This window comes from Solea solea, chromosome 18, assembly GCF_958295425.1.
Source record: "Solea solea chromosome 18, fSolSol10.1, whole genome shotgun sequence".
In the NCBI taxonomy this organism is placed as follows: Eukaryota; Metazoa; Chordata; class Actinopteri; order Pleuronectiformes; family Soleidae; genus Solea; species Solea solea.
This window is the reverse complement of record NC_081151.1, coordinates 10,854,765-10,872,661: the sequence shown is the minus strand read 5'-3', so window position 1 is coordinate 10,872,661 and position 17,897 is coordinate 10,854,765. Positions and strand designations below refer to the sequence as shown.

At 41.7% G+C, this 17,897-nt stretch overlaps 2 protein-coding genes across 4 annotated transcripts; both read left to right on the top strand.

The window, feature by feature from the left end:
* Nucleotides 1–225: 225 nt before the first annotated feature.
* Nucleotides 226–8,548, top strand: utp25 (UTP25 small subunit processor component). Its single transcript, XM_058615097.1, has 12 exons — nucleotides 226–378; nucleotides 1,657–1,696; nucleotides 1,858–2,035; nucleotides 2,133–2,393; nucleotides 2,596–2,684; nucleotides 2,777–3,187; nucleotides 3,838–4,048; nucleotides 4,141–4,343; nucleotides 4,876–5,058; nucleotides 5,733–5,842; nucleotides 6,267–6,512; nucleotides 8,110–8,548. The coding sequence occupies exons 1-12, from the start codon at nucleotides 278–280 to the stop codon at nucleotides 8,360–8,362; spliced, it is 2,286 nt and encodes a 761-aa protein (XP_058471080.1). The 5' UTR covers nucleotides 226–277; the 3' UTR covers nucleotides 8,363–8,548.
* Nucleotides 8,549–9,538: 990 nt separating this feature from the next.
* On the top strand, nucleotides 9,539–17,432 carry zmp:0000001267 (b(0,+)-type amino acid transporter 1). 3 transcript variants are annotated; one of them, XM_058615100.1, is made up of 6 exons: nucleotides 9,539–10,295; nucleotides 16,305–16,438; nucleotides 16,570–16,699; nucleotides 16,781–16,905; nucleotides 16,990–17,077; nucleotides 17,166–17,432. In XM_058615100.1, the coding sequence occupies exons 1-6, from the start codon at nucleotides 9,597–9,599 to the stop codon at nucleotides 17,394–17,396; spliced, it is 1,407 nt and encodes a 468-aa protein (XP_058471083.1). In that variant the 5' UTR covers nucleotides 9,539–9,596; the 3' UTR covers nucleotides 17,397–17,432. The 3 variants fall into 3 exon arrangements, with proteins under 3 accessions (XP_058471083.1, XP_058471082.1, XP_058471081.1); XM_058615099.1 differs by lacking the exon at nucleotides 9,539–10,295 and adding an exon at nucleotides 10,412–11,476; XM_058615098.1 differs by lacking the exon at nucleotides 9,539–10,295 and adding an exon at nucleotides 11,716–12,600.
* The last annotated feature ends 465 nt before the right edge of the window (nucleotides 17,433–17,897 follow it).

The following is a 17,897-nucleotide window of genomic DNA, read 5'->3' as shown; positions in this document are numbered from 1 at the left end:
GGCCAGGTGGATTATTACAGAACCTTTATATCAGCTTGTTTTACATAAATTCATATCTCAATCTTGAATTATTTTGAAAATATTACTGAAGGAGCTGTTAAAACATCTGTCTCATGGAAATGAGAGGATCACTTCCCTCATTTCATGTTATCTAAAAAGTACACTGTAAATGTGTAATACCACTCCGGTCCTGCAGAGGGTAGTAGAACAGTGTCAGTACCAAACTACGGCCACCAGCGAATCAGTACAAACACATGTGTAGCAGCACATTGTCAACATGGGTAAGAGGAGGCAGACGAAGCAACTTTTCACGAATTTATCAAAGAAACAGAAGAAACACTTGAAAGAATTTGGAGAGGAACATCCATGCCATGATTTGTGAGTATCACAGCAAACCGCGGGCTTTCTATAAGGAAGCGTTCATGCAATGTATTTGTTAGCCAACTAGCTAATGTGGTTGTACACAGTTGTTATTAGTTAGCAAGCAAACGTGTTCCCTTGTTATTAACGGTGATTTCGGTATGTTCTTCTCGAGTTTCCTGGTAAAATTGTATTCGCCACAACGCAGAATTGAGTTCGTGTTTACGTGTGTATATATAAGGTGTTTCGAAATTGTGGCTTATTAGAAAATCTGTTAGCAGCAGAAATAGCACAGCATCAGATGATAGTAATCTTAATCGTGAAAACACGTCACATGTCACCAATCTATATATACAAATATGTACACTAACTGCTACTGAGCTTTACCACCGGCACCGTTAATTAACTTTTGCGGCCCCAATATAAAGAGACACCTTGGGCCCCACTTAAATTGCTCCCACCATATTCATTTCAATTAAAACTTTGTTAAAAGTTTACAAGAAGGTCCAGCATAGCAGTTAATTCAGTGTTTCACAATTTCTCCCATTAATTACCTAATTTCCACCAAGCTTAACAGTGCTGATCTGGCTAGTATTCTCGAAAACGGAGTGTTTGGGTTAGGTAGCTTTGCAATTCTAACTAGTTTGAAGTCATACTAGCAAAAAACAGTGTAGCTCACTAATAAATTCTACATATAAATGGGATTTGATACAGTAACCAAAGAGCAATAATGAAGGAAGAATCAAAAGAAGATGACAAGCTTTATTTAAGAGAAGACTGCAGGCTGTGTCTCTATGGAGCTCAGCAGATTATAGAATATAAGGGAGTTCTCACAAAACTACTAGTGTTTTTCTAGTTATTTTCTAGGGCCCCCTCTCAGTTGAGGGCCCCGGGCAATAGTTTGGTTTGCCTACCTTGTTGCACTGCCCCTGGTTAAAGGGAATAGATCTCTTTTATGAACAATGTTTTGATTGTCTTCATAATAACGGTGCAGTAAAAGTTTATGCAAAAGTATACATGAAAATAAAAGAAATTATGAGGTTTTTAGGGGTACTTCTGACTTACTAGCACCTCTAAAAGACATTATTCTAGACGTAGGCTCCTTAAAGTGTTGCATGCACAAGCTTTTATCACCTAAATTGTATTTCTATATGTCATTTAGAAATACTTTACATGTCATTTAGAAATACAAGTTTAAGTGTCCACAAGCCAACCTAAAGCAAGAGTGTGTCATCACGACTTTGTTGTCTTCAAGTATTTTTTGACCATATAGATTTTCCCCCCATTATTTTACAGAGACAATGAAAAAACAGAAAGAACTGAAATAGTGGAACTGGTGAGTATTTCCACACAATGACCTACAGTTGATGATGATTGTAAAAGCCAAGTCACTCACTGATAAACTAGTGACAGCTCTAATATTTTTTTAAACAGTACCCTGATAATAATAGTTGTGTTTTATGATATTAATGTGTCGTGTCTTTGTCTCTGCTCTAGCTAGCAAGTCCTGAAACATCGGACACTGAGCCTGAAGAGCAGGAGCAACAGGAGGAAGAGGACGAGCCAGAGCAGACAACAGCCTACCAGAAACTTCTTTCTACTCTCAGCCAACGTGAAGGGGACAGCAACAGTGACGATGAGGAAAGCAGTGAAGAGGAAGAGCTTCTTGATGAAGGTGTGTCAATTATTTCCACAACAGTTGAACACATTGCCGGAGGCCCGGGACTGTATTTGAATGTGACTGAATACTGTTGTGCTATTGTTTATCGCAGAGGACAGTGATGGAGTTGGAGATGATGGTGAGGACGGTGAGGACGGTGAGGATGGTGATGAAGTTGAAGGGGGAGAGGAGGAACTCGCGGCTCCTGAAGAAGTTCTCATTGAGGCAGTAGAAGGGGAGGGGGAGAAGGAGAAAGCAGATGGAGACTTTGTAGATAAGGAGCATGAGTCCCAGTTCTGTCTGGAGACCAACTTCATGGGCGATGGAGAACAAGAGGACGCTGAAAGCAATGTGAAGCAAGATGACAGTACAGGTAAGGAAGGAGTGAATTTATTTGCAATATTTTGAAAGTCTCTTCAAAATAAAAGCTTTGGGGTTGTTTTATCAAAATAGCACACTTCATTCTTTATTTGAAAACATTTAAGATCCATTTTGAGTGGTTTTATTATTGTTCAATTAAACTCACTGCACCAGTTTTGTGGACTAAGATGTGACTACATTGTGTATTTTTGCAGACATGTTTTTACAGCATTTGGACACTGAGCTCAGTGAAGAGGATGTGCAGACGATAACATCTAGCAGCAAAGCCAAGACTCAGATCAAGGTATTAATGACATTATTTGGTTGATTAAATTTACCATTGAGGCTTTGAGATTGAAATTGATTCATATATATATTTGCCATTGTCCTCCTTAGTGGCCAAAATTGGGTTCCCTGCTTTGTACCAATCCCCTGGACAAGTATGGAGCTGTTGGTTCTCAGAAAGGCACAAGCCTTCCTGTTTTCCACAAGCTCTTGGAGTCCAGTTGGAAGGATCTTAACCAGACCTCTATTTCTAAGGGTGTAACTGACGAGATCAGCCCTCTCCAGCTAGAACTGCTGGCCCTCATGGGCTCCTACAAGGACCTTTACTATCCAGAGACGTGTCCTCTGAACAAGGGCTCTCAGGTCCGCAGTGCATACTGTGTGCATGTGCTCAACCATGTACTGAAGGCCAACTCGCACGTCCTAGCTCACAATGCTGAGCTAAGAGAACAGAAAATTCAGACTAAACCTGGAGCTGAGCCACAGGATGAACCCAGAGACCAAGGTCTGACCCGGCCCAAGGTAAACCACTGTGAACTGAATGTTCTGAATGTTCTGTGGCTTAACCAAACATCTTTAATTACTCTTAAGGAATTTGTTTAGTATGGACGAGTTATCTTATAGCAGTTTTAGTCACAAATGTTGAAACAAAGATTTTTGATTACAGTGGTTTCAGAAAATACTGATATCCTTTCAGTTTTTAGTCATGTGATTACTTTAAAGGTATAGGTGAGGTTATTTGAAATATCAATATGAGGTATTGGCACTCAGTCAGAGACAGAACTCGCTTGAGAGATGAATACTTGCCCTCGCTGAAAACATGGCTGCTAGAAAAAAAAACATTTTAGCTCACTTACTAAATGTTGTATAAATGTACTATGTTTGGGTTTATGTTTGTCCACTTTATGCTGTTAGACAGTGTTTGTTGACTGGAAACAGAAGTTTGTGTCACTTTGTTAACCGCTCACTTCTACACCAAGATCCATGGAGAAAATCACAGATTTTACATTACAGCACTCTCTTGCCAAACATGGCAACAGTAGACCAGTGTTTCCAGTGTTCCATTAGCTAAAAAAAATGATTTTCTGTATGGAACTTGTTATGAGACAGTCAGTGGTTAACAAAATTAAGTTTCCAGCCGAATTTCAGCTGCACTTTTATGACTTTGTCAGGTCCTGATTCTCGTGCCGTTTCGAGGCACAGCTCTGCAAGTGGTGCAGACATTCATCAGCCTTCTGGAGACCAAAGGCAAGAAGATTGTGGTCAGCAACAAGAAGAGGTTCAAGGATGAGTTTGGGCAAGAGGCAGAACCAACAAATCTGCAGAGACCAGATGATTACCACACTATCTTCTCTGGCAATGTTGACGATCACTTCAGGATAGGTACACTTTGAAAGAAAATGTAACAATTCTTTTTGGCAAACGTCCAAAGATTTTCTGTCTTTGACCATCTTTGTGTCCTCTCTCGTCACCAGGTGTCTCCATTGTAAGAAGCAGCATACGTCTGTACTCCCCCTTCTACTCATCAGACATCATCATTGCGTCTCCGCTGGGCCTGCGCACTGTGCTGGGAGCTGAAGGCGAAAGCATGCGAGACTATGACTTCCTGTCCTCCATTGAGCTGCTGGTGCTGGACCAGGCAGATGTTTTCCTAATGCAGAACTGGGAACACATTCTGGTAAGAATAGTGACAGAAATGGTATTTAACTGTGTGATGGTTACATCTCCCTTTCAGAGCGTAAATTATAAGATGGAGCACCATCTGCTGACCAACAAGCATAATACAAGTGTGGTTGTATGAGGTACACATTTTCAACACTGACTATGCTACACATGGTTGCCCAACAGCAGAAACAGAAGGAAAAACAGATTTTAGCCACTTAACAAAAAGGCTCACCTCCAAAAAAATACAATTATGTAAGTCAACAATATCTTAATGTTTGCTGCTTTATCTCTCCATTATGAAGTTTGCAACGCAAAGCGAGCAACGAGCAACGACGAGTATCTCACCTCAAAAATCCTGAACTATTCTTTTTTTAATTCAGCATTTAGGACCACACTTTTAACCCCAAATTAGCATATGAGTTTACACAGATGAAACGTTAAATATTTTGTGGCAAATAGCCCGCAGTTAAATAATTTAGATTATTTTGAGGTGTCGCATGTGTTTGTGATTTTCATATAAAGTGTCACATTGTCTTTCCCAACAGCATGTGATGAAGCACATGAACCTGCAGCCGCTTGACTCTCATGGTGTGGACTTCTCCAGAGTGAGGATGTGGAACCTGAACAACTGGACCAAACACTTCAGACAGACGCTGGTGTTCAGCTCCATCCAAGAGCCACAGATCAACAACATCCTCACCAAACACTGTGCCAACTATCGTGGACAGGTACTGCAAGTCATGCTCTTTAACCTCGACGTCACTCCACTCCCCTCCTGAGGCTGAACAATGATTATAGACTACATTTTTAGGTCAACCTGTCATTAAGAGGCAGACATTATCTCACAGGTTGAGTTAATGCTCAGTGGTTGAAACAGAAGTGACACTTAGAGCTGTTGTTGATACTGTTGTCTGCTGCTGTATTTACCCCAAGATAACCCTTCGTATCACACTGAATCTTAAAAGGTCAAGACACAGTGTCAGGGGCAGCTACATATCTGTTTGTCTGCACTCGTTCTCAGTTCTCACACTCAGTTCACCCCTCGCCCCTGCCACTTAGCCCAACCGTCCGTTTTGCACATTGTCATGCACATGTTGGGTGTCCTGATCATGTTGAATTTCCTGCAGAAACATGTTTCTACTGCTTATGTGGTGACATGTGACATTCCCATTACATAGAGCTAGATTTGCACCCTGACCCCAAGTGGCAAGCGGTTGTGGTAAGGGGTAAAAATAAGAAATGGGATTAGACAGTAGGTTATGTGATATAGCAAATAAATCAGGATAAAATCAAGCATAACCACTTCCACGGTTACATGCTTACAATTCACATAATTTAATTCAGGTATTGTTTTCTGCGATAAGATTTTCCAGTTATGAAATATGTTTTTGATGTTTTTCAGATTGCCACAAAGAACATTCCAAAAACAGGCTCCATCTGCCAAGTGTTGGTTCAGCTGCCTCATGTGTTTCAAATGTTCTCCTCTCACAGCTTCATTGATCATGATGCAAGGTAAGATCCTCCTTAAGGCGAACCATAATCATGTCGACGCTGTTAGGGAGACGTTTTCCTCATTCGTGTGTCTGTTCCACTGTGGTTCGCGTGGTTTTCCACCTGCCTAATTTCGCAGCGACATGCTCCGACCCTATGGTAGTCGTCAAAAAATTTGTGAGTGTGCAGCTGCAGACGAAACTTCCACTCTGTTTTTTTGTGCATTTGTACACCAGTATATTCCATTTGTTGATTTTGGAGTTTTATGACTGTTTGTGTCATATTTCAGGGTTTTGTTATGTGATTTCAAGGAACAATAACTCTCTTTAGTGGTCATAATTGTCCTATTGTCCTATTTCTGGGGTTTTGTGACAAATGATTGGTTATTCTCAACAATATTTATTAAGATTTGTTTTCCCTTTTCTGTTTCCCAACCTACCTGTAGGTTTCACTTCTTTGTAGATAAAGTGCTGCCTCAGTACAGGGACTCAGTCATGTCCCACACTCTGATCTACATCCCATCTTACTTTGACTACATCCGATTGCGTAACTATATGAAGAAAAAGGAGATCAACTTCGGCACCATCTGCGAATATTCCACCAAATCAGAGGTGTCACGAGTCCGACACTTCTTCCAGAAAGGAGAGAGGCAGTTTGTGCTTTTCACTGAACGCTTCCACTTCTACAAGAGGTCAGTTGTTTGAAATCCTCCATGTCAGGGGTTTTTTTCTCGAAAAAGTGTACGAGAGCAACATTTATAGCGTGGAAGCGGAGCGACCTACTGGGGGAGGGATAGTGCGGAAGTGAGGTCTTTACAGAGCTTTTGAAAATTTGAGTTCAAAAGATGGGCAGTTAACATCTCTGTAAACAAGCACCAAAGTTTATCTGTTGAAGTGAAAGGTCGCGGGCCATGTATTGTGCAATATTTTACAATAGCAACATAACATAGCAAAGGGGAATAATAGTATAATAAAGAGGGCAGAGCGCCCCCTGTCATCTGGTTTAGAAAAAAGCCTGCATATGTTGGGTTGGGTGTAGCAGGAGCATTGTCCTGCTGAAACAGACTGTTCAATGGGACCAAATTTGATGCTTAGTTGCTGAATAATAAGTGAGGAGTTTAAGATCTTTATTACCTTTCAACTTATCATCAATGATACGTTATCTGTTTTTCAGGTTAGACCTCGCAATCTTCTTGCTCTTATTGCTTTACTCATGTGCAGTGTCCTTCAAAAACCCTTTTAAGTTGGAAAAAAACCCAATAATTTCAAGGAATAGATCATCTTTTGTGAAGTATGGTTGTTTTGAGGTACTTGACATGTAGTCAGCGTTTTACATACATATGACTGTGCTGCATGTGCGTGTTCTCCCTGTGCGTAGGAGCAGCAGGAGAGGGGCAGGCACAAGGTCACTGCCAGCAGGGGTATCAGGCAAAAATTATATAGTGCTTACTAACCACAACGCTCACCTCCATATAATCTACACCATCTACACCACCTAAGATAGCATACATACTTGTATGATATCTTAGGAATATGCTGATCTCTTTTCCCCATTACGTTGATAACCACCCAAAGCTACTCCATCAGTTTTACGGGATCAACATGATCTTTTGGCAAATGCTTTTCTGCTCAAAACATTGCGTCGGCCAATAAGTTCTGGTGGATCCTTTCCCCAAAAATACTTTAACACTGAGAAAATGTTTTCCTGACTCCGGTATGTTTTGCTATTGATATAATTTCCTAACACTCACTTAACAAAGGGTTTTACACACTAAAAACCACACACCACACATTAAACCATATAATGGACAACTTCTGGGTGCCGTAATGTAAATGCATCAAAATGTATTTTCAAAATAAAACGCCAAATACCCAACTAATCAAAATAAACTACGAAAGTGGAAAGGAAATTTGGCTTCCTGGAGGCAGCCATGTTTTGAGCTTGTGCCTACCTGTCTTATATTACTTTATGTAAGACACATTATTGTACAACCACATTATAAAAACTGTGAACTTTGATATACAAAAAGTGCTGGGTATAACGAGCCTGTTTGTTATGTGTACAAGAGGCTGTTCAGTTCATGTTTGTGGTGTTAATTACAGGCTTGTGTTGCAATAATTGGAAACTATTCCAATATAGGGATTGAAAAGTTGAGTAATATTTGATTAAATTGTAGAGTAAATGCTTGGTGATAGTGTTTGTATGTCTGCAAAATTAAAATGCATTCAATGTTGTTAAAATGTCTGTCACCTAAAATGGCAAACCCTGATTTGCCTTCTGTTCTTTAGGTACACAATCAAAGGAATCCACAACCTGATCTTCTATGGGTTGCCCTCTTTCCCTCACTTCTACAGTGAGATGTGTAACATGCTAGCAGCGGGGGCTCAGGGGGAAGAGGCCAGCTGGACCTGCACCTCCCTCTACTCCCGCTATGACGCTCACAAGTTGTCTGCCATCTGCGGAGCCCAGCGAGCCGGACAGATGCTGCACTCCAATAAGAGCGTTCACCTCTTTATCACAGGAGAAGGTAAAGCCTTGTGATGCAACTGGACACACACCAGAGGAACTACGTCCATGTTATATATTTACAGATCATGTAAATCTTTATGAGGTTGTGACATTACTCCCAAGGCCCAGCTCATAACTGGCATCTGACCACATGTGGTCAGATTTCACTTCCTTGCTTTATATTAAAATAAATATATACAGTATTTCCATTTTCCATGACCGAGAGTGTGTGTTTTTTTTTCTTTTTACTGATCAGAGGAAGGATCCGACCTCCCATGTTAAATCTACACAGTTGTGTTATAATGGCCCAGTCAAAGCCCAGGCCTAAATCCAATTGGGAATCTGTGGAAAGACTTGGAAAGTGCTGTCCATCCAATCTGACTGAGCTTGAGCTATTTTGCAAAGAACAATGGGCAAAGATTTTGGTCTCTAGATGTGCAACCTCGTAGAGACATACCCCAAAAGACAAAAGTAATCTTACTTATTGCTAGAAGGTTGTGGCTCAAGCTTCCTCTGAATATGGTTTGAGTGTCTGGATCTCAAAGCTTTTTATAAATATGTTGCCCACGTCTGGATGCCACGTATGAAGAAGTTCAGGATGACCCTGAATTGAGGCTTCAATGACACAATTGCGACAGCTATTCAGGCGTGAATGAGGAAGGAAAGGTGTTTATTGTGTTAAGTGTTTTATGATGAAGATCATAAAAAACTGTTAATTATTAAGATGTTGTGAACAGTGCACAAAGTTGCATTCCATTTATTTATTTCTCTTTCTTTGGAAATACAAGAATTCTGATTTAACTGGTAATTCTGTTTGCAATGAAACAAAGGTGTGATGCTTTGTTTTCCAGCAAAAGCCCTGGAGGAATTTTAAGCCAAAGGAATTTAAAGTCGTACGTCCGATGCTAATGCTCATCTGGCTATTGATGTTGTTACTCACTCAAAAGAAAAGTTCCTGCATTAATGCCGAATGGTTTGGTACGTGATAAACAGAAAAATTGGAACTACTGGGTGATGTCTACATGTTATTCCTCTGGATGTTAATGTTCGAAAATAGTTTACCACAAACTATTTATGTATCTTTAAACATATGAGAGGAGCAGAAAAGTCAAAGAAAGATGCAGGGCCATCATTGTATGCATATTGCATGACCAACCCTCGTAATTATTAACTCCCTGGCTGTTAGAGTGACTTTGGCCACTGAATTATAGTGCTTTCTCCACTGGTAAAAGTGTCAGACAACAGATGGTCTGGAACAGTTGGGATTATGGACAACAAGGAGCAGAAGCTCAGTCTGAAGCGAGAGGTCGGGCTGGCAGGAGCCGTGTCCCTCATTGGAGGGACAATGATTGGATCTGGGATCTTCATGTCCCCACAGACGGTGCTTTACACCATCGGCAGCCCTGGAGCCAGCCTGGTGGTGTGGGCATGCTGTGGTTTGCTCGTCATCCTGGCCTCTTTCTGCTATGCTGAGCTGGGCACTGTCATAAAAGAGTCGGGGGGAGAGTACATCTACATCCTCAGAACCTCAGGTCCAGTGGTCGCTTTCCTGTTGATCTTCAGCTCTGTGTTATTTGTGAGGCCTGCTGGTGTCGTCGGCATTTCATTGAGCTTTGCTCAGTATGTCGTGGCTCCTTTCTACCCAGATTGCGCCCCTCCAGTGATACTGGTGAAGTGTGTGGCCGCAACTGCAATTCTAACTCTAGCCACCGTGAACTGCCTAAATGTCCGTTTTTCAATGTCAGTCCAAGTGTTTTTCATGGTCGCCAAGGTTTTTGCCCTGGTGGTCATTATAATAGGAGGAATGGTGATGCTTGCGAGAGGCCATGATGAAAACTTCAAAGACTCTTTTGCGAACACAAATTTGGGCATCAATTCCATCGGTATCGCTTTCTACCAGGGACTGTGGTCCTACGATGGCTGGAATAATCTGAATTATGTGACTGAAGAGCTGAAACGTCCCGAGGTAAGTAAAGGAACGCAGGAATTCACTGGAACGAAGTATGGCCAAGTTTAGACTACAGTGCTATACAATAATAAGAGGAAGAAAAAAAAACAACAGCAACGTCGCTACCAGCTGCTCTTTCCATCAAACAGAATGAAAAGATAGTTGTATTGGTTTTCTTTTGTGGAGTTGACTTTTATCACTGTGGACTTCATCATGCAACCATAAAGATTATCCGAGATGGAATAGATATGATTAAATCCAGTCCATGTAAATGCATTCCTTTAAGTTGGTAAATAAAATCTACGTAACACTTTAGAACTTGTGGATCTGTATGAGATGTTAATCATTTATGAGCCTAACAGACCTGAAAGAGAAATTGCTTACGGCCCAGTGACGTCAGGGCTGGCACTGGTCATGGCTTGACAGCTATGTCAATAAATAGTCGAAGAGCTGAAAAACGGAGTAGTTTTTTTTTTAGGAAGCAGCTCGTCTCAAAAGCAATGGAGAAGGGTGATCAGAAGCTCAATCTGAAGAGGGAAGTGGGGATGGTTGGAGCTGTGTCATTCATCGCTGGAACCATGATAGGATCTGGGATCTTCATAAGTCCCCAGTATTTGCTATCCACTATTGGCAGCCCTGGGGCGTTCTTTGTTATGTGGGCTTGCTGTGGGTTGATAGCCATGCTGGGGGGGCTCTGCTATGCTGAACTGGGCACAGTGATTTCTGAATCTGGAGCCGAGTATATCTACATGCTACGGACAGTGGGGCAAGTGGTGGCTTTCATGTATGTCTTCAGCTTCATTGCTGCCATGAGGCCCGCCAGTGCCACAGGAATTGCCCTGACCTGTGGGGAATACATTGTGGCCCCTTTCTATCCTGGCTGCACCCCTCCTCAAGTGCTGGTGAAATGTGTGACCGCAGCAGTTATCTTGATGCTTGCCATTATTAATTGTCTGAGTGTGCGCATGGCCACTGCCATCCAGGTGGTTACCATGGTGGTCAAAGTGCTGGCAATGGCAGTGATTATACTCGGAGGCGTTGTGATGCTTTTCCAGGGCAACACACAGAACTTTGAGAACTCCTTTGAGGGAACAAACCTTGATGCCAACTCCATTGGTCTTGCTTTGTATCAGGGACTGTGGTCCTATGATGGCTGGAACACTTTGAATTATTTAACCGAAGAGCTGAAACATCCAGAAGTAAGCCTCTCAAAGTTAACTTTTCTACTGTGACAATCATCATTTTTTTGTTGTAAGTTGATCTTATTGGGAAATCCCACAAAGATGTTTTATTTTTCGATTTGTCATACATCCTATTTTATTTATATAGCGTGCATAAGTCACACAGGTAAACAAGGCAGGAGAGTTACTGTAAATTGTACAATACACACATAATATAAAAAAAGATCCTAATCAGAGGTGGGCAAACCACAGTGAAGTTAATTTTAAATTTAAATCACCTACAATAAACACTTTACACACCCATAACCTGTTTATAATCATCTATGATGTGTGACTCGCTTTGTCCTCATTATCTGAATACTTCTTTGCCCGAGTGTCTGCTCTTGTTCGTTGCCTGGATTTTGTTCTCTCTGCTTAGCGTAGCAATGGCGGACAAACGACCGGAAGGTGTGAAAATGAAACGGGAAATCGGGCTCGTTGGCGGCATAACGTTTATTGCGGGATCTATGATTGGATCTGGTATATTCATGTCCCCACAGTTTTTACTGGCCTATGTGGGAAGCCCTGGAGCCAGTCTGCTGATCTGGGCTGTGTCAGGAGTTGTAGCTATGTTGGCAGCACTTTCCTACACAGAGCTCGGCACCGTCATTCCTGAATCTGGTGGGGAGTTCATCTACATTCTGAGAATATTTGGCTCATTCCCTGCTTTCTTTGCCGCAGTCACTTTTACCTTGGTTGTGAAGCCATTCGGCGCTTCGGCAATGGCAATGAGCATCGCAGAATATGCCACAGCACCTCTTTACATAGACTGCCCTCCTCCACAGCAGGTGGTCAAGTGTGTGGCTGCTGTGGCTATACTGGTTGTTTCCATAGTCAATTGTTTGAATGTACGCCTCGCTGTCAGAATCCAGGTGGTCTTCCTGGTGGCCAAAGTAGTGACATTGACACTCATAGTAATCGGAGGGGTAGTCGAGCTCACCCACAGCAGTACTGTCATCGTAGAAAATCTGAGCGTTGAGAATGCATTTAAAGGGACCCAGGTCTCTTTGAGCACTCTAGGCATGGCTTTTTATCAAGGACTCTGGTCTTATTCTGGTTGGAACAACTTGAACTATGTTATAGAGGAGCTGAAGAGACCAGAGGTGAGTATATGAAGTTGGATTGTGCATTTTTTGCTTGTCTATAATAATTATACGCAGCAGTCTCTCAAGTCCCTCAACGAGTGCCAGCACTCCCCTTATCTATATGAGGCGTGTAGGTCTGTCGGTATCACTAAATGATTAAACACTAAATGATGAAAATCTTCAGTAAATAAAAGATATCACGAGATGTAAGTTCACATCTGTGGTGTGTGAGCTTCCTCTGGTGGTACTCAGTCGGAGGAAAATCAGACATACTGTTCTTCTGCATATACTGTACCAGTATATGTGATCAGAGTGGAGTCACTGTTTATTCAGTTGTTCTGAGCTGTGTTAAAAATAAGAACCATGTTCGCCTTCATAGACAAATGAGAAGGTCAATAATTGACTTCCAATGGTTTAATTGTCTGTTGGTTATTGTTCACAGTTGTCACACAGTCAGCAGCTTGAGCTGAATGCATGAGGGCAACAGGGACTTAAATGTGGACTATGACTTTAAGGTGAAGGTACAGAACCATTAAATTGTATTTCACAGTTGTCTCACCTACTATCTCAGGGTTTGCAGAGTTGCTTCTATTTATATTGGTAGGGTGAAAGAATCTGCTTTAGAATCTGTGTTTCCCAAAGCCTTTTATATAGGGATCTACTTTTAAATTTGTGACACCTTAATGTGATGAGTAGACCTGCTTGCTTTTAAATATTGCACCCCAGTTCAATCCTACAAGATCAAATAGCAACATGCATATTTGGGTCCAGCGTTTAGTCTATTTCTTAATTTTAGTTTTTTGCGAGAAAAGAAAATTCCACTTTACACTTGAGTTTGGCTAACTTTAGCTGTAGCCTGTTATTAACAAAGCAGGGGTTGATTCATGCTCCTCCACATCCTAGATCGTGCTCAGAACTGGGAGTGATGTTACCCCCCAAGTTCACTGAGAAGTCAACCATCACCAACAACACTCTATATCAGGGGTCTCAAACTCAAATGACCTGGAGACCAATTAGTGTCTAGTCTAGGAGGGTGCTGTTCAAGTGAAAAATTGCATTATGTTGCAATAATGATGACATTCATTATGATATTTAACAGAGTTTTGAAATACAAGTGGTTGTTTTGATCAGGAATGGTATATAGTTCATGATCAAAAAACACATTTATGATGCAATCATACAATTAATCTGTAAAGATCGAAAAACAGATATTTCATCCACTCATAACCCCTCATCATGCAGATCTGCACATGTTGATCAAAGTATGTTATTATAAAAAATGTTTTGTCCCCTCCAACACAGGAGCAGTTACTTGGGGGTGAGTGAGTGCTTGATGCTGATGGGTCTAGATCAGTGATTCACGATACACAGAAAAATCTCAACTACTGGGTCATGTCCACATGTTATTTCTCTGTGTGAAGGATATTAGTGTGTGAGAATAGTTTGCCCAAGGCTACCGTGTCTTTAATAGGCTTTTAGCTTCAACTTCTGACTCTTGAAACATGAAAGATGATAGGAGTAGGAAAGTCAAAGAAAGATGCAGCAACCAATAATCCTACTAACGCAAAGCAAAACAGACTTAAATATAATTCAGTGTATGAGCAAACCTCGTAATTATTAAATGTTAGAGTGACAGAATTATAGTGCTTTCTCCACTGGTAAAAGTGTCAGACAACAGATGGTCCAGTGGTCGCTTTCCTGTTGGTCTTCAAGGCCTGCTGGTGTCGCCTGGGTATTGAGAAAAAATATATTTGTTCTATTTTATTGGGGAATTAAGAAAAGGAATTAATAGGAAACATTAATGTCAGGAGTTGTCAAAAAGGGGATTAATGAAAAGTTTTCAGTCTCAGGTGATTGTCCTGGTAGTTAGATGTCACATGGTCACTTTAGCTTTACCCTTGACATCTTTGTAGCACTGGCTGAAATAACTGGAGAGAAATGAGAAGGTAAGTAAGTAAGTCTTCACGGGTGAATTAGATGTTCTTGTCTTTGCTGTTGATGGGTTCTGTAGAGTTCCAGCTCCAGTTTCTGACCTTGACTCACATGTCATCCACGTATTTGAACCAGTGGCTAGGTGCAGTTCCAGTGTAAGAGGCCAAAGCTCTGCTTTTTCCCTCTTCCATGTAGAGGTTGGGAGATACAGGTGACCCCATGGCACACCCATGTTTTTGCCTGAAGAAACCTTTGTTGTATTGGAAGGTGGTGGTGGTGGTGGTCAGGCAGAGGTCAAGCAGAGGGTGGTGTCTTCCATGAGCCGTTCCCTTGTCATCCTCCCCTGCTTCTGTGGTGGGAATGCTTGCGATGAGAGATGTAACGCCTTACGACACCACGGTTTCCTCCGGGTCCAGTTTAATTGGCTTTGGTTGCAAAGTCCTGGGTTTTCTTGATGTGGTGAGTTGTGTTGCCAACCAGAGGTGCTAAAATTGTGGCTAGATGTTTTGCAATGTTGTATGTCACTGAGTTGATGCTGCTGCTAATGATGGGTCTCAGTGGGGCTCTTTCTGTCTTATTTCAATTCAGTTCTTTGGTGTAACAGAAGTTATTGCATCCTGATTATAATTTAATCAATTTCTCGATCTGTCTTTCCTTGTGTCTGTGCCATGTGTTTGCTGTTTCCAGGACCTCAGATGAAGGGGTGATGCATGCGTCAATTGTAAAACGTATCTGCCTCACCCTCTCATTGAGGAGCTGGTTCTGGTCCCTGCTGTGTGTCCCTTCACTGTAGAACCAAGGTGAAGGCTGTTGGGGATGATGCTCTGTTGCCTGTCTACAGTTAAAAATTAAACAATATGTGTACAGCTGACTTACTGTGAAAGAAATGCAACGGAAGTGCTATTAAGGGTCAAAGTAACAGTGTTTGCATGGTGTCAGCGATCTTGGAATCCCATGTCGGAGTCGGTGAGTTTGCAAGGTTGAGTTTAGAAGTTTGAAATCCAACTTTGGGGATGTTTCTTGTATAAGGAATACCCATGACGTCAGAAATTCGACAAATGGAACGCACCATGACTTAGCAGGTTATAGTTTGGCTAACTTAGCTGCAATCTGTTCTATTGTGTTTTATTAACAAAGGAGAGGCCGGTTCCCATTCATCCACCTGTTACATTAACAAAAGTTGGGCTAACTTTAGCTGGAGTCTGTTCTTTGACTTTTGTGGTTCATTAATTGCTTGGTTTAACCCCATTCTTGTCGTGCTTACCTCACAAGTGATAATTTGGCTCGCTAGTTTTGGTCAATTTTGCTGTTGATGGTCTTTGTGAACAGAAATGATGTAACATTAACTGCATGCTGTGTCATTGGGCTCTGTCAAGCAAAACTACCAGACCTGACTGAGGGAATGTTTGTGTATATACAGCAGCAGCACAGGGGTGGGCGGGGACAGGAAGACTGGGTTTTCTGAGCAGTAGAATTCACTCGTGAATGAAACACTTCCTGTGTGCACTGAGGGAATGACGCTGGGCGACACAAGCTCTTAAAACACTACTATACCTAAAAAAAAACAGTTGCATGGAGCTGACAGTCTAGCGTGAACAGTGGGTTTGTTATTTATTCAGATCTTCATGAATAGTTTCTTCTCAAAAAAGGATATTATACATTATATTATGAGCCATTTCATCTGAATGTTTACGGCGCACTATGTTCAGGGTTCTGGTTAAATCATGCAAACCTGCACATCATTGATTCAAGCCTGTTATCATTGTTCGTTTTTTTTTTTTTTGTCCCAGGTCAATCTCCCAAGGGCTGTTGTGATAGCCATTTCTCTGGTGACTGGCTTGTATCTGCTGGTGAATGTGAGCTATCTGACGGTAATGACGCCTAAAGAGCTCATGTCCTCCAACGCGGTAGCAGTTACCTGGGGGTGAGTGTGGGTAATGGTCTGACATAATATGGATGTAATAGTAATAACACTAAGCACCAAAGGGGCTTTGATTTTCATTTGCATACATTTGGAAACTTAAAAAATGTGAACGCTTCCACTTTCCCACACAGGAATAAGGTGTTAGGCAGCTGGGGGTGGATCATGTCTGTGGCTGCAGCATTGTCTGCTTTTGGTTCACTGAACGGCACCTTCTTCAGTGGAGGTCGCGTGTGCTTTGTTGCTGCCAGAGAAGGACATATGGTAAGAATGTTTTTAAGTTCTGGGGAAAGAAAAGGCCTGTTCGATTATTGTGGTTGTCACAGAGTCGTGTCTGTTTTGTAGCCAGACATTCTTTCCATGGCTCACGTGCGCAGACTGACTCCATCCCCAGCTCTGATCTTCACCACCATTATCTCTCTGGTGGTGCTGATCCCTGGAGACTTCCAGAGTATCGTCAACTACTTCAGGTAAAGGCTGGCTCTGAATTTGTTTCTTGATTTATTTGTTTATCATCATAGTTGTTTGACATTCATCTTCATTGCTGTTGTCAGTTTCACTGCCTGGTTTTTCTATGCCATCACCATGTGTGGACTCCTCTATCTCAAGATAAAGAAGCCAGAACTCCCGAGGCCATACAAGGTGAATACTAACTCATCTTGTGCATCAATTAAAACACTGGAGTAGAATCACAGATTATTGTAATGCTTATTTCTTCCTCTGCCCATAGGTTCCCATTATACTCCCCATCCTGGTCCTTGTCGCAGCAGTATTCCTTGTGCTGGCCCCCATCATAGATAATCCTCAGATTGAATACCTCTATGTATCTTTATTTATTTTCAGTGGAATCCTTGTCTATATACCCTTCATTCATTTCAAGCTCTGCCCAGGCCTGTTGACAAAGTTAACATTATTCCTGCAGCTGTTCTTAGAGGTCGCCCCGGCAGACAAAAACCTGTAATTTTGTAGGTGTTGTGATATAAAACATTAAGAAGCCTCTTCTGTGTGTAGTATCTCCTCCTGTTTCTGTCTTTGCACATAGAGAAACTGTTGGTAACAGCAATCAGCTGTAAAATTTGCATATTTGTTTTGGAAAACTGGTGTTAAAGGGATAGGTTTTTTTTACGTTTGGTTGTATAAGGTGCTGATACATAATCCTAGTCATAGTCCCACCTGTCTGACATGAATGCTCGCTCTGACGAGGAAAACTTTTTTAGCTGCTTAAAGATCCACTGTGTAACTTCTGACAATAAAACACCACTGTCATGTTTCCATCAAGTGGACCGGTTTGGGTGGGTATATAGTATGGTTCCATTCTTTGGCACCCTTCCCTTGGGGTACCAGAGTAAAATGGTATGGTATGATGGGCTCCATCCATGACCGTCACCTGATTGGGCGACAGGAATAATAAACCTTGCGACCCGACCCGTTCCTGTGATTACAAACACACAGGTTTTCATCC